The sequence below is a fragment of the Telmatherina bonti genome (assembly GCF_933228915.1).
Source record: "Telmatherina bonti genome assembly, chromosome: 4".
Classification (NCBI taxonomy): domain Eukaryota; kingdom Metazoa; phylum Chordata; class Actinopteri; order Atheriniformes; family Telmatherinidae; genus Telmatherina; species Telmatherina bonti.
In genome coordinates, this window is record NC_136622.1 from 35,563,170 (window position 1) to 35,580,586 (window position 17,417).

Consider the following 17,417-nt stretch of genomic DNA (forward strand, 5'->3'; position numbering starts at 1 on the left):
TCCATCAGAACCAGAACCAGGAGGGAAAACCTCCATCAGGACCAGAACCAGGAAGGAAAACCTCCATCAGGACCAGAACCAGGAAGGAAAACCTCCATCAGGACCAGAACCAAGAAGGAAAACCTCCATCAGAACCAGAACCAAAAAGGAAAACCTCCATCAGAACCAGAACCAGAACCATGAAGGTAAACCTCCATCAGAACCAGAACCAGGAGGGGAAACCTCCATCAGGACCAGAACCAGGAGGGAAAACCTCCATCAGGACCAGAACCAGAACCATGAAGGTAAACCTCCATCAGAACCAGAACCAGGAGGGGAAACCTCCATCAGGACCAGAACCAGAACCATGAAGGTAAACCTCCATCAGAACCAGAACCAGGAGGGGAAACCTCCATCAGGACCAGAACCAGGAAGGTAAAACTGCTATCAGGACCAGAACCAAAAATGAAAACCTCCATCAGAACCAGAACCAGGAGGGAAAACCTCCATCAGGACCAGAACCAGGAAGGAAAACCTCCATCAGGACCAGAACCAGGAAGGAAAACCTCCATCAGGACCAGAACCAAGAAGGAAAACCTCCATCAGAACCAGAACCAAAAAGGAAAACCTCCATCAGAACCAGAACCAGAACCATGAAGGTAAACCTCCATCAGAACCAGAACCAGGAGGGGAAACCTCCATCAGGACCAGAACCAGGAGGGGAAACCTCCATCAGGATCAGAACCAGGAAGGTAAAACTGCTATCAGGACCAGAACCAAAAATGAAAACCTCCATCAGAACCAGAACCAGGAGGGAAAACCTCCATCAGGACCAGAACCAGGAAGGAAAACCTCCATCAGGACCAGAACCAGGAAGGAAAACCTCCATCAGGACCAGAACCAAGAAGGAAAACCTCCATCAGAACCAGAACCAAAAAGGAAAACCTCCATCAGAACCAGAACCAGAACCATGAAGGTAAACCTCCATCAGAACCAGAACCAGGAGGGGAAACCTCCATCAGGACCAGAACCAGGAGGGAAAACCTCCATCAGGACCAGAACCAGAACCATGAAGGTAAACCTCCATCAGAACCAGAACCAGGAGGGGAAACCTCCATCAGGACCAGAACCAGAACCATGAAGGTAAACCTCCATCAGAACCAGAACCAGGAGGGGAAACCTCCATCAGGACCAGAACCAGGAAGGTAAAACTGCTATCAGGACCAGAACCAAAAATGAAAACCTCCATCAGAACCAGAACCAGGAGGGGAAACCTCCATCAGGACCAGAACCAGGAGGGAAAACCTCCATCAGGACCAGAACCAGGAAGGTAAAACTGCTATCAGGACCAGAACCAAAAATGAAAACCTCCATCAGAACCAGAACCAGGAGGGAAAACCTCCATCAGGACCAGAACCAGGAAGGAAAACCTCCATCAGGACCAGAACCAGGAAGGAAAACCTCCATCAGGACCAGAACCAAGAAGGAAAACCTCCATCAGAACCAGAACCAAAAAGGAAAACCTCCATCAGAACCAGAACCAGAACCATGAAGGTAAACCTCCATCAGAACCAGAACCAGGAGGGGAAACCTCCATCAGGACCAGAACCAGGAGGGGAAACCTCCATCAGGATCAGAACCAGGAAGGTAAAACTGCTATCAGGACCAGAACCAAAAATGAAAACCTCCATCAGAACCAGAACCAGGAGGGAAAACCTCCATCAGGACCAGAACCAGGAAGGAAAACCTCCATCAGGACCAGAACCAGGAAGGAAAACCTCCATCAGGACCAGAACCAAGAAGGAAAACCTCCATCAGAACCAGAACCAAAAAGGAAAACCTCCATCAGAACCAGAACCAGAACCATGAAGGTAAACCTCCATCAGAACCAGAACCAGGAGGGGAAACCTCCATCAGGACCAGAACCAGGAGGGAAAACCTCCATCAGGACCAGAACCAGAACCATGAAGGTAAACCTCCATCAGAACCAGAACCAGGAGGGGAAACCTCCATCAGGACCAGAACCAGAACCATGAAGGTAAACCTCCATCAGAACCAGAACCAGGAGGGGAAACCTCCATCAGGACCAGAACCAGGAGGGAAAACCTCCATCAGGACCAGAACCAGGAAGGTAAAACTGCTATCAGGACCAGAACCAAAAATGAAAACCTCCGTCAGAACCAGAACCAGGAGGGGAAACCTCCATCAGGACCAGAACCAGGAGGGAAAACCTCCATCAGGACCAGAACCAGGAAGGTAAAACTGCTATCAGGACCAGAACCAAAAATGAAAACCTCCATCAGAACCAGAACCAGGAGGGAAAACCTCCATCAGGACCAGAACCAGGAAGGAAAACCTCCATCAGGACCAGAACCAGGAAGGAAAACCTCCATCAGGACCAGAACCAAGAAGGAAAACCTCCATCAGAACCAGAACCAAAAAGGAAAACCTCCATCAGAACCAGAACCAGAACCATGAAGGTAAACCTCCATCAGAACCAGAACCAGGAGGGGAAACCTCCATCAGGACCAGAACCAGGAGGGGAAACCTCCATCAGGATCAGAACCAGGAAGGTAAAACTGCTATCAGGACCAGAACCAAAAATGAAAACCTCCATCAGAACCAGAACCAGGAGGGAAAACCTCCATCAGGACCAGAACCAGGAAGGAAAACCTCCATCAGGACCAGAACCAGGAAGGAAAACCTCCATCAGGACCAGAACCAAGAAGGAAAACCTCCATCAGAACCAGAACCAAAAAGGAAAACCTCCATCAGAACCAGAACCAGAACCATGAAGGTAAACCTCCATCAGAACCAGAACCAGGAGGGGAAACCTCCATCAGGACCAGAACCAGGAGGGAAAACCTCCATCAGGACCAGAACCAGAACCATGAAGGTAAACCTCCATCAGAACCAGAACCAGGAGGGGAAACCTCCATCAGGACCAGAACCAGAACCATGAAGGTAAACCTCCATCAGAACCAGAACCAGGAGGGGAAACCTCCATCAGGACCAGAACCAGGAGGGAAAACCTCCATCAGGACCAGAACCAGGAAGGTAAAACTGCTATCAGGACCAGAACCAAAAATGAAAACCTCCGTCAGAACCAGAACCAGGAGGGAAAACCTCCATCAGGACCAGAACCAGGAAGGAAAACCTCCATCAGGACCAGAACCAGGAAGGAAAACCTCCATCAGGACCAGAACCAAGAAGGAAAACCTCCATCAGAACCAGAACCAAAAAGGAAAACCTCCATCAGAACCAGAACCAGAACCATGAAGGTAAACCTCCATCAGAACCAGAACCAGGAGGGGAAACCTCCATCAGGACCAGAACCAGGAGGGGAAACCTCCATCAGGATCAGAACCAGGAAGGTAAAACTGCTATCAGGACCAGAACCAAAAATGAAAACCTCCATCAGAACCAGAACCAGGAGGGAAAACCTCCATCAGGACCAGAACCAGGAAGGAAAACCTCCATCAGGACCAGAACCAGGAAGGAAAACCTCCATCAGGACCAGAACCAAGAAGGAAAACCTCCATCAGAATCAGAACCAAATATAAAAACCTCCATCAGAACCAGGAGGGAAAACCTCCATCAGGACCAGAACCAGGAAGGTAAAACTGCTATCAGGACCAGAACCAAAAATGAAAACCTCCATCAGAACCAGAACCAGGAGGGAAAACCTCCATCAGGACCAGAACCAGGAAGGAAAACCTCCATCAGGACCAGAACCAGGAAGGAAAACCTCCATCAGGACCAGAACCAAGAAGGAAAACCTCCATCAGAACCAGAACCAAAAAGGAAAACCTCCATCAGAACCAGAACCAGAACCATGAAGGTAAACCTCCATCAGAACCAGAACCAGGAGGGGAAACCTCCATCAGGACCAGAACCAGGAGGGGAAACCTCCATCAGGATCAGAACCAGGAAGGTAAAACTGCTATCAGGACCAGAACCAAAAATGAAAACCTCCATCAGAACCAGAACCAGGAGGGAAAACCTCCATCAGGACCAGAACCAGGAAGGAAAACCTCCATCAGGACCAGAACCAGGAAGGAAAACCTCCATCAGGACCAGAACCAGGAGGGAAAACCTCCATCAGGACCAGAACCAGGAAGGTAAAACTGCTATCAGGACCAGAACCAAAAATGAAAACCTCCGTCAGAACCAGAACCAGGAGGGAAAACCTCCATCAGGACCAGAACCAGGAAGGAAAACCTCCATCAGGACCAGAACCAGGAAGGAAAACCTCCATCAGGACCAGAACCAAGAAGGAAAACCTCCATCAGAACCAGAACCAAAAAGGAAAACCTCCATCAGAACCAGAACCAGAACCATGAAGGTAAACCTCCATCAGAACCAGAACCAGGAGGGGAAACCTCCATCAGGACCAGAACCAGGAGGGGAAACCTCCATCAGGATCAGAACCAGGAAGGTAAAACTGCTATCAGGACCAGAACCAAAAATGAAAACCTCCATCAGAACCAGAACCAGGAGGGAAAACCTCCATCAGGACCAGAACCAGGAAGGAAAACCTCCATCAGGACCAGAACCAGGAAGGAAAACCTCCATCAGGACCAGAACCAAGAAGGAAAACCTCCATCAGAATCAGAACCAAATATAAAAACCTCCATCAGAACCAGGAGGGAAAACCTCCATCAGGACCAGAACCAGGAAGGTAAAACTGCTATCAGGACCAGAACCAAAAATGAAAACCTCCATCAGAACCAGAACCAGGAGGGAAAACCTCCATCAGGACCAGAACCAGGAAGGAAAACCTCCATCAGGACCAGAACCAGGAAGGAAAACCTCCATCAGGACCAGAACCAAGAAGGAAAACCTCCATCAGAACCAGAACCAAAAAGGAAAACCTCCATCAGAACCAGAACCAGAACCATGAAGGTAAACCCCAGAACCAGAACCAGGAGGGGAAACCTCCATCAGGACCAGAACCAGGAGGGGAAACCTCCATCAGGATCAGAACCAGGAAGGTAAAACTGCTATCAGGACCAGAACCAAAAATGAAAACCTCCATCAGAACCAGAACCAGGAGGGAAAACCTCCATCAGGACCAGAACCAGGAAGGAAAACCTCCATCAGGACCAGAACCAGGAAGGAAAACCTCCATCAGGACCAGAACCAAGAAGGAAAACCTCCATCAGAACCAGAACCAAAAAGGAAAACCTCCATCAGAACCAGAACCAGAACCATGAAGGTAAACCTCCATCAGAACCAGAACCAGGAGGGGAAACCTCCATCAGGACCAGAACCAGGAGGGAAAACCTCCATCAGGACCAGAACCAGAACCATGAAGGTAAACCTCCATCAGGACCAGAACCAGGAGGGGAAACCTCCATCAGGACCAGAACCAGAACCATGAAGGTAAACCTCCATCAGAACCAGAACCAGGAGGGGAAACCTCCATCAGGACCAGAACCAGGAAGGTAAAACTGCTATCAGGACCAGAACCAAAAATGAAAACCTCCATCAGAACCAGAACCAGGAGGGGAAACCTCCATCAGGACCAGAACCAGGAGGGAAAACCTCCATCAGGACCAGAACCAGGAAGGTAAAACTGCTATCAGGACCAGAACCAAAAATGAAAACCTCCATCAGAACCAGAACCAGGAGGGAAAACCTCCATCAGGACCAGAACCAGGAAGGAAAACCTCCATCAGGACCAGAACCAGGAAGGAAAACCTCCATCAGGACCAGAACCAAGAAGGAAAACCTCCATCAGAACCAGAACCAAAAAGGAAAACCTCCATCAGAACCAGAACCAGAACCATGAAGGTAAACCTCCATCAGAACCAGAACCAGGAGGGGAAACCTCCATCAGGACCAGAACCAGGAGGGGAAACCTCCATCAGGATCAGAACCAGGAAGGTAAAACTGCTATCAGGACCAGAACCAAAAATGAAAACCTCCATCAGAACCAGAACCAGGAGGGAAAACCTCCATCAGGACCAGAACCAGGAAGGAAAACCTCCATCAGGACCAGAACCAGGAAGGAAAACCTCCATCAGGACCAGAACCAAGAAGGAAAACCTCCATCAGAACCAGAACCAAAAAGGAAAACCTCCATCAGAACCAGAACCAGAACCATGAAGGTAAACCTCCATCAGAACCAGAACCAGGAGGGGAAACCTCCATCAGGACCAGAACCAGGAGGGAAAACCTCCATCAGGACCAGAACCAGAACCATGAAGGTAAACCTCCATCAGAACCAGAACCAGGAGGGGAAACCTCCATCAGGACCAGAACCAGAACCATGAAGGTAAACCTCCATCAGAACCAGAACCAGGAGGGGAAACCTCCATCAGGACCAGAACCAGGAGGGAAAACCTCCATCAGGACCAGAACCAGGAAGGTAAAACTGCTATCAGGACCAGAACCAAAAATGAAAACCTCCGTCAGAACCAGAACCAGGAGGGAAAACCTCCATCAGGACCAGAACCAGGAAGGAAAACCTCCATCAGGACCAGAACCAGGAAGGAAAACCTCCATCAGGACCAGAACCAAGAAGGAAAACCTCCATCAGAACCAGAACCAAAAAGGAAAACCTCCATCAGAACCAGAACCAGAACCATGAAGGTAAACCTCCATCAGAACCAGAACCAGGAGGGGAAACCTCCATCAGGACCAGAACCAGGAGGGGAAACCTCCATCAGGATCAGAACCAGGAAGGTAAAACTGCTATCAGGACCAGAACCAAAAATGAAAACCTCCATCAGAACCAGAACCAGGAGGGAAAACCTCCATCAGGACCAGAACCAGGAAGGAAAACCTCCATCAGGACCAGAACCAGGAAGGAAAACCTCCATCAGGACCAGAACCAAGAAGGAAAACCTCCATCAGAATCAGAACCAAATATAAAAACCTCCATCAGAACCAGGAGGGAAAACCTCCATCAGGACCAGAACCAAGAAGGAAAACCTCCATCAGGACCAGAACCAGGAGGGAAAACTTCCATCAGAACCAGAACAAAGAAGGAAAACTTCCATCAGGACCAGAACCAGGAGGGAAAACTTCCATCAGAACCAGAACAAAGAAGGAAAACTTCCATCAGGACCAGAACCTGGGGAGTTTTTGCTTCCTGAAGCCAAACTGGGAACCAGTTCCACATAGAGGATCTGATAACTTCTGCCCTAGAGGTTCTAGATGTAGTGGTCTACATCTAGAACCTCTAGGAACCAGGAGTAAACCTGCAGCCTGAAAGAGAACAGCTCTGTAGAGGAAATCCAGTTTAACCAGCATGATCGCCACACCCAACAGAACCAGTTGCAGTATTTTGGGTCAGCTGGAGACTTTCAGACCACAAACCTAAAAACAGTCACCAAGTCCAGGAGAAGCAGGTTGGAGAAGCTTCTCCTCCGAGGTTAATGAGACAAATAGACAGTTGCCTGTTGATATGCTGACTCCATGCACCCACAGTCTTCTATTAAAATACTCTCCAATGAAGGGCTGTCGCCATAGAAACGCGCTCAAGGCAACTTCTCAAGTTAAGTTTCTTTATTGTCAAACACACATTGACACAATCTGAATAAGAATCTCCTAACCTGAGTACTGATGGAGACAATGGGTTGCGTTTCCTCATAGAATCATCCCATCAGCTCTGTAAAATAAATAAATAAATCGCAGTAATCCAACGCTGTCGGCCCAAAGTCCGTGCCTGGCCTTCCTTGTTCTGCTTGTATCTGTTTTACTCCATTTAATTCCAGATAGTTGCATCAAACACATTCAATAAATAACTGTCAGGAGTTTTCTAGACATATTGTGTTGTCATTTAACAGGAAGTTTCCTCTGCTGCTTGCTGAACATGTACACAGCATGGGAAAGACTCTGCTGCCCCCCAGTGGTCATGTCCAACACTACACTGACACTGATTCAAGATTAGCTCAGCTCAGGGGTGTCCAAAGTCGCTCCTCGAGGGTTTTTGATGTATTTCTGATCCAACAAAGCAGGCTCACATTGAATGGATCCAGCAGCCTATGAAGTTCTGCACAAGGACTGATTAATTAGAGTCTGGTGTGTTTGAGCAGGGATTGATTATGGAGCAACAGATTGATGCATACTCATCTAGACTGGTAATCAGATTTTGTGTTTTATCTGCAGACCCGTCCAACTCCACCTCACCTCACCTCAGCCATGGCTGAAAACATCCTGGCCGCTGCGTGTGAGAGCGAATCACGCAACGCTGCCAAGAGGATGCGCCTTGAAGCCTACCACGTAAGTTTCTGTGGCCTGTGTGTTGGCTCGTGTGTTTTGTGTGTAACTCGGTAGACAACGGCGTCATTCTTACAGTATTACGTTAACTTTAGAGAAGATTTTGTTGTAAATTTGACTTGCAAACGTGACTGATATGGTTTTTAGAAGTCTCATGGCTCACATGGTGTCGGAACTATTCAGAGCAAAAATTCAATATAACTTCTTTGTCTCACAGGAATCCAGCGAATAAATGTGACAATCAGAGTGATATAGTCCTTGTTCTTGTCTTTGTGAGGCCACCAGCAGCAGCTCTCTGGAATAGTTGCAGTTGTCTTTGTCATTTTTATAAAAATGTTTTCTTAATCCTGCTGAACCATCAGTTGGTGCGTTTCCATCACACATAAAACTAAATATCGCAATAAAAAACACTAATGGAAACACCTACATTTTGGGGGAAAAAAATACGGAAGTGCATAAAACTACAGTTCCTTCTTCATCCACTAGGGGCTGCAAAACAGAGTAAATCCCCATAGACTCCCATGTTAAAAAGACCAACTTCACAGCAGAAATAAACATGTTTACAGCAGAAATAAACATGTTTACAGCCTGGTACAAAAATCCATTTTAGGTTTAATAGGTCAGGTTTACCTTCATGACAACTATGGGGGGAGTGAACTTTTTTCTAACTCGTCCATTTAAAAGTAATTTAATTTCAAAATTCGGCATATTTAGGGGCGTGTCACTTTGATTGACAGGTACCCGATCTCCTGCTTCAAGTAAGAAGAACGTAGAACAACCGCGGTTTTTTAGCTGGTTAACAATGTGACTTAGCTTTAGCCCGCTTAGCTCCGTTAGCTGGTTAGCTCATGTTATCTCCGGGTTAGCTCGGCTAGTTCTTAGCTACAGAAAGCTCGGAGTTCACTCGATGTTAATCATCTACCATGACGCTCACAGCCCCCCTCTCAGCTCCACCTCTTTGCCCATATTTGTATTTTCCGGGCGAGCTGACACGCATGCCCCTGCCAAGATAGTGATGGTAGGAATCGCCCACCGAGCTTCAATTCAGCTCTTCAGAAACCTACGGGTGACGTCATGGTGGCTCCGTCCATCTTTTTACATTCAGTCTATCGGTTTTACGCTCTCATGAGGTGGTTTTCCAGACGTTTCCACATAGAAATATATCGCAAAAAACATAATGGAAACACTTCTTTTGCATTTAATTGTCCCTGGACGTGACATGTGGGGGTCATGATCAGTTCATTTCCAGTAAAGATGACATGGTGAAAACCCCAAAATAATGCTACATGGCTACCTTGCATAAACTGCAATTCTCATTCAATCTCATTCCTCTTCCAAGATTTTAAGAGAATTGAGGCTGAACACGGATCAATGAAAACACCTGCAAATCACAATTGTTTGTCGAAACTTACAAATATTGCTTTTATTTTGTGAAAAACTGTTATGGAAACGTAGCTAGTGTCCTCATTCTAGATGTGTTCTTCAGGTGGTAAAAGGCTGGTTCGGTTCCTGCTTTAATGTGAATGTTATAAGTTGATTGAAGATGTGCACAAATCTATTTTTCCAAAAACGATCATTTCAGATTTATCTTCATTTTGATGTAAATGTGGCATGAATGTAAGCGGAATCCTCTGCTGGGACAATTACACAGAAAGGAATGTCTGCAGTGTAATTATGATCAATATAATGTTTGTTTCCATGATCTGACCTATCAGGAGCCTGGTAAACCTGAACAATAGTGGGCCTAAAATGGAGCCCTGGTGAATTCCACTTGTCATCTTATTTTTGAGACATTATAGTATCTATCGTGTCAGTCTATTAACTCTATCTCATTTTCTTTTAATATAGACATGTTCTTGTATATTTTTGTATCTATTTTTACTTGTTAATGTGTGTCTGTTGTATTTCTATTTCTTTTATGTACCCTTAAGCTGAGACTCCTCAAAATTTTGTTATGATCATAAAGATCTTTAATAATGAATCTATAGTTACCAGTTGGCACAAAGATTAAGATTTTTTATTCTCCTTTTTCCTGAACCTGAACTAAAACATAGAAAGACTTTAAAAATGTCTCTTTGCTTCATAAGGAGCAGAACTCACCACTACGTGTTGAATGTAAAGGAGCAAAACACAGCGATTTTCATAAGATGCCCAGAATGGAGCTGTGGGGAACTCCACACTTCATCTTTGTTTGCATAGATTCCTAGTTTCTAATTGATACAAACTATTTCCCGTATATGTATATACTATATATTTAAACTATGGTGACACATCTCTTCAAGTAGGATTCAAAGCAAATTCTTAATTTGTAGTTTATAGCTGATTGGATGGTAGGCCTTGGAAAAAATAAGAAATCTAGCTCCATATTTTCCACAAAATGTCAGACATTCTGCTTCAGTCAGTTTCAGAAGCCTCGTCATCGAAGCTCAGAGACACTTTCCATAATCCGAGCTAGTGGAGGCATGTCGGTTGCTGAGCAGTAGGGAGCCGGAAATGGAGCCTTGGGGAACACCACATCGTTTTGTTTACGCAAAGTTGCCCCAGCAACTTCAAGTAGCCTTCAAACCACTTCAGAACTGGACTGGGCTTCCCACCAAATGTTCCAGTTGGTCTAACAGGATAAGAAAGTTGTTTTAATCTTGTTTACTTTAACAATAAAAGTTTCAAAGGATCTTTTCTATTCTATTCTACAGTCATTTAGCAGACGCTTTTATCCAAAGCAACTTACACACACACTCATATCCCGATAGGCACATTGGGGTTTTAGTGTCTTGCCCAGGGACACTTCGGCACATAGTCAGGGGAAGCCTGGAATCAATCTCCCAACTTTCCAGTCGGAAGACAACTGCTCTTCCTGCTGAGATACCGGCCGCCTCAGTAGTTGGAATAATTGCTTTGATTGAGCTTATGTGAAATATGGCAGATACCAGTTTTTGTTTTGTTTTTCATTGTTATTAATAACAAAACCATTTCACAGACTTTGACTCAAAAAGGCTTAGAATTGATTATTTTTCTGGTTAAATATAGATTAAATTAAAAACATGTATTGTTCTTCAAGACGTGTTTTTTCCACATGGCTAATGCTGTGATTTACATACTTTGTACTTAGTATCTGTGCAAATGTTAGAAGTTTGAAGCTTTATTATTCAGAAGGATCGTAACTGGACTGAACGAATGTCCCTTTCAATATGTCCATTGGTCAGGATGAGCAGATCTCTCTGGACAAGTCGTCCAGCGGTGGAGGCGGTCTGAGGGAGCCGGCGTCCCTCGTTCATTCTGCCTACTCCCTGGCCACATCAGCCTTCTCCTCCCAGGACAACCAGCTCTACATCAACGGTGCTGGCCTCAGCTATGGTTACCGTGGATACCCAGGGCTGGGTGCTGCCATTCAACACCCGGTTTCCCTGACGACCGGAACTACTACTCAGAGTAACGGTGAGGAATGAAGGAAGTGGAGGGCAAAGGTGGAGCTTTATGGAGTTAAACACAATGTGCTGGGAAAAATATATATTATATGTATGAAAATTTACTCTTTTACAGTTTGTGTCATTACCTATCAGAACACTGCAGCTGTGACCTATTTGTGTTCAGTTGTCCATTTATTCCAGAAGGTTTTCCTTTCAGTGGATAGAAACATTTCCACAATTTATTTAGATTCGGGATTGTTTTATATGCTGTAGTCCTGCAGGTAAACACAAGTAAACATGGTCTAAAATGCTTCTTTCTTATTTGTTTTCACCCCTCCATCACTGGATCTGCCATCTTTTCCTTTATCCATCCTCCTCCCTCCATCATTCCTCATCTGTCTTCAGGCCCCACAGACCTCAGCATGAAATCTCTCTCCTCCAACAACATCAGTAACTCCACCTCTTGCACCACCAACAACCTTGGTGGACGGGGAAGCGGTGGAGGAGGCGGGGCTTCGACCCAGCTCAGCCAACCGGAGATCAACGCCGTGCGTCAGCTGATCGCAGGCTACCGGGAGTCTGCCGCCTTCCTGCTTCGCTCCGCCGATGAGCTGGAAAACCTCATCCTGCAGCAGAACTGATCAGGAACACGTAGGAAGAAACACTCTCTCTTTTTAACACACAGGCTTCCCATCATGCTTGTGTGGTTTCTGCCTCCCCCCATCTCAACACCAGACCTCCTCTTCTGTTTTTCTTTCTCTTCCCTCCTTAAATCGGGGTTTGTTTCTCCACTCGTACTGGGGCCACTTGGACTTTCTTTGGAGAATAAAGTTGTGAACTGTGACAGATGGGGGAGGCCATGAATCCCCCAACCTGGCGTGTCCAAAATAATCCTGCAAAACCTCAATCCACCGATTCTGCCTGAGGAAAAAGTGTTTTTTTAAAAAAGAAAAAACTCTGGAAGAAGCTCCTGTCCTTTCTGGAATCACCTCACAATCAGCGCTGAGGATGGAGGACGAAGGAGAAGCAGAGAAGGTTGTCCAATCTGCTGCTTCAGAGAAGAAGACTCCGCCCACTTCTTAATGACAAATTTACCTGTGGGGTTTTTTTGTTGTTGTTTTTCCTGTGAAGCTCGGGGAAATGTGATGGACGGATGCCCCCAGCTGGCGTTGTCTTATTATCATTACAAATTAAAATAATAATATATGGTGACTCCTTGAAGCTGTTCATGAAATTGCGCTTTTGATTTCATTTTTTCCCCTTTTTTGCGAGTCCGACGAGCCGTTTTTATGTTTTAGACTCGTTCCTTGTTTCTTTTCTCTGACTGGAGGAAAAGTGGCTTGATGTGTCTTTAAAGATAGCACTAACTCCCAATCCTGAGGGAAATGAGTCTCTGGAAAAGATGTTTTTGTTGTTTTGTTTTTTTGTGCACGCTTGTATATAAGCTCTCTGTGTCCTTTAGCACTTTCCCCTCACCTTGAAACCCTCGCCCCCCACACACACACACATCACCCCCTACACCCAGGGAGCAACTCGCTACTTATGCACAGACAAGACGCCATCTTTACCAGGAATTACCTCAAATCAGACCTGCCAATTTCATTTTCCCTTCCTTTGTCTCGACATTCCCACCAGAAAACCGGTTTACGTGACCGCCTGATGTCTTCGAGGTGTCTGGATTTGGGGGAAGGTGGTGTGTGTGTTGGGGGGTGGGGAGTTAGAAACGATGCGTTTGGAGGACTGAGACTGAAACTTTATCTGGTTCGTGTGGGTTTGTCAGTGTGCTGCTGTATATAAACCATGTTGGAAACTTGAAGAATCAGAGCTGAAGGTGGAAGGAGTGTGGGGTGGGTGGGGGGATAGTGTGCGCATGGATGTGTGTGTGAACTTGGTTTTTCAACTTAATGGACAAAAATCTGACTGCACTGACCAACGTGTGGAGACTTGCTGTGGACGTGAGGACAGTAATTTTGTCCATTGATATATTTTTTTTAATGGTTAAGACTTATGTATATGTGTATACGCGTATGTGTGTGTTTCTAAGGGGGGTGGGAAGGGACATTTGGAAGGTCAAATGAGGCAGTTTTACCTCCTTTTTCTTCTCTTTACAAATGTAAATGTATCTCAGCGTCATTCTGTTCTAGCCCCCCCTCCCCCGCTCTTTTTCTTCTTCTCCTTTACATTGGACCTACTCTGCACACTTCTTCTTCGTGGACCTAAACATCCTCCCGAGTCCTTCCATCCTGGGTCCAGCCCAGGTTTCAGAGGATGAGGACAGCTCTGTCTGTCTGTGTTGGTATGCTTAACTCTGAGATGGCCATTACTATTGTTGAAATTGTTACTTATTATTACTATGATTATTATAATGTTGCTGCTGCTACCGAAAAACCGGACCTTCTGCCATAGACCTCTAACCTCAACGAAGCCGGGCGTTAGCTAGCCGTAGTGCCCTGTGGGAATCCAACCAACCAACCAGTTTCCTGCAACCACAACTAAACTCAACAATAACTGGACGTTAGCCAGGACAACCCAGTGCAAACACTTTCTACCTTTCTCCTCTGCCTCACACTGGTTGGTTGGTTCTTTGTTTTGCTTCATAGGGCTCAATTCATGTTGTGTTTGTGACTTTCTAACTGTGAAATTGTCTTTTTTCTTTCCCATATTGATTTTTTTTTATCTTGTGGAGGATGTGAGGAGGGATTCATTGTGAAGTGTTGCACCTTCGCAACAAAAATCAAGCCAACAAGTAAAAAACTTCAACCTCGCACAGTAGTCTGGTGGGGGGAGCATTAGTCTGTGGTTTAGTTCATGGTGGGTTGGGTCAACGTGGTTTCATTCTAGATTAAGTAAATCTTGAAGGTTGTTTTTTTTTTTATCTTAAAAGTGGGATTTATTTAGCTTCTATGTGAATGCTTTGGATTGACTCAAAGCTGAAGACTAGCAGCCGCTTAAGCTAGCTGTGACCGGAAACAAGGAGTTTGGTTGAAAAAAAATCCAGTTTACAGTGCCTCTGAAGCTAGCTTGTAATTTTTTTTATTTAAAAGTCAATAAAAAGAACATAAAATCTGTTCAATAATGCAATTAGAGGCATCTGTAAGCAGGCTATTCCTGTTGCTAGCATATGCTACGCTAAGCTAATGGACGCTAGCTTCAAACATAACCTTCAAAAGAAAGATCAGCATCCAACATTGAATCACACAAAAATATCCTTTTCTATTTATGTGTTTGTTTTTCCAAATCTAAAACTCTAGAAGGAGTTTTCACATTGACAGCTAGCGAGTCTAGTTTTCAGTAGCACTGCCTGGGTTTGGCTTGTGGTGCAGTCGTCAGAAAAGTCCCAGAAGGTTGCGGGCGTTCCCTTTTATTTTGTTTTTGCAATGCAGTTGATAATCACGACGCTCACCGCTAAGCTGGTTTGTGTTTGTGTGACGGTCTGTAATCAGAGAACACACACTGGATGACGAACCCAGTCCGGCTCCAGAGCTCCGAGGCTGGGTTCATTCAGGAGTCATATGTTCAGTCACACCGTGTACCTACAAACACAAAACCTCCAAACCGCTGCAGAGTTTAAGCAAGTCTTTTCAAATCTGTTTAAATTACTTAAATAAGATCATTTCTTTGTTTCATTTTTACAAAGAGGAATCAGCTAAATGCACTTATCACCGGATGACCCACAAATATCAGAAAAAAGGAGGGATTTTACCAACATTCTTGTTTATTTTCTTTAAATTATTCATTCATTTGTTTTAAACGGGGGAAAAACAATCTCAGGATGGAGGAGAAATTGGGAAAATGTTAAGAGTAGAAGTTGCACTGTGACTGACAATGTATCTGAAATAGAAACTTCTAGAAATTGAGAGAAAATCCTCCACAGAGTTTCTTGAATGATCGCTCTCATTAATCTGAATATTTTGTCTGAAGCCCACCGTTATGCTCCCACTGTTGGTGCACTGGTGCAGATGGTGGTCTGGCTGCCTGGTTTTTACCATCAGAGCGGTTCAGCTTCATGAACCACAGCTGGTACCATACTGTTCCCGAGGCGAACAGCAGTCTCCTGACCAGAGAAACAAAACCGTTTCTCTGAATTACCACGATACTTTGACAAAAAAAATAACAAATCTGCTCTGGTTTTCTGAATCTACATCATCTTAGAAAATATATCATTTTTTTCCATTTTCAATATTAAATATATATTTTTTAATGATATAATAATTCAGAAAATCAACATTTTTGTTTAAGTTTTAGTAATTTAGTTTATTTTTAATAATTGGAATAATTTTCCAACAATTATTCTGTTTATTTATAAATATTTTTCCCCAAAAATATTCATTATTTTAGAAAAAATTTATCATTTATTTATTTGTTCCCTGTTAACATAGGATGCTCCTGTGCTTTCAGGATTACTGCTGCACAGGAAAAAACATTTTCAGTGTTTCACCTCCAGTATGTTGACATGAAGGTTATAAATGAGTCTTTGTCATTTTGCATAAAAAAGACTTTGTTGGATCCTTTCTGACAACGATGAAGATGCAGTAAAGAGTTTTTGGAAGGGATCAAGACTTGCGACTCTGGCGTCAGGAGTCATCTGCATGTGAAGCAACTGAAAGGAACGATGTCAGAGCTCCAGTTGGAAGTTTCTCCTTCATTCCTGCATCTTTTTGGCAGCAACACTAAAAACGCACCAGTTTTTATGTGGCTCTGCGGACAGTGAAGATGTTTTTTCTTGCATTTCATCCCATTTCTCTTCCAACTTTGTCTGCTTAAAACACTCGGGAAGTCGTCCCAGAAACGCCAGAGGTAGCAAACTGAAAACGTGTTACTAAGCAGCCGTTGCTGAAATGGAAAACCGCGTCCTGCTCTGTGAAGAAATAATACAGCATAGTACAGCAAATGACAATCTGTAGAGGTTTGATTTGCTCCCCGTTTGACTTCAGTTGCTCCAGTTTGGTATACGCAGTGGAAACGGCCACATTTCAGACATAATCACGTCGTTGGACTCCAAAACTTCTGCATCTCCAACACATTTCAACCTGATTTCTATTTAATATTATTATTATTATTGTTTTGAATAAAAAGGTTTCTATTTAAGCTATTTTTTACCCTGTGGATTGAGCTGTACTTTCGACAACAACTGGACCAGACCGGCATCACCACATATTTCATCTGTTTGCTCGTCAGGATATTAATTCAGTCGGGTAGTTGCGTTTTTTGATGCTGCTTCTTCTTCTTCTTCTACAGTTTTGCTCAAGTATTTTGTCCATTTAAAGTATTAAAAACATTAGAAGTTTTGTAAAAACAACAGCTGCTTCTGGAAATCTGGTTTTCATCTGTGGAAAGGGGGAAATATTAGAATATTTAGATTAATTGTTTTTTGGACGTTGGTACTGAAGAACATTGACCAAACCAAAGTGTTTTCTCACAGATTCGATGGTTGATGGGAACAGACAAGGATTTTACAGCCATCTTTCTGCAAGTTTTTTAGGTCTTTAATGAATCAACACCAGTCAACAGACACTGTGAGGAGCTTCAGGTCATGAATTAGCAACTTCGAAGAAACGTTGACGGAGACGTCGCCGACTTCTACATGTTGTGATTCATTTCCTTTATTTCATTTCTTTTCCATAAATATAAATTGGTCTCTTTTCTGTCCAACTCTGCAGCTTGTTGGATTGTCTCAGCCCAGATGAAGCAGGGCAGAGATGTCCAGTTCGGGCCTTTTTTCTAGTGTTTCCCGCTTCAACACACCTGATTTAAATCAGTTATATTCACATTACAGCTTGTTGAAATCTGCACAAGCCTGTA

The 17,417-nt window shown here is 44.5% G+C and overlaps 1 protein-coding gene across 1 annotated transcript in view; it reads left to right on the top strand.

Moving 5' to 3' along the window:
* The window catches only part of LOC306754576 (nucleolar protein 4-like), a gene marked incomplete at both ends in the record, with an annotated part of 168,178 nt that extends 155,922 nt beyond the window's left edge, over positions 1 to 12,256 (top strand). The window contains 3 exons of the mRNA XM_079238594.1: positions 8,098 to 8,211; positions 11,412 to 11,643; positions 12,021 to 12,256. Coding sequence (XP_079094720.1) covers positions 8,098 to 8,211; positions 11,412 to 11,643; positions 12,021 to 12,256 — 582 coding nt within the window. The remainder of the gene's footprint in view (positions 1 to 8,097; positions 8,212 to 11,411; positions 11,644 to 12,020) is intronic.
* Positions 12,257 to 17,417: the final 5,161 nt, after the last annotated feature.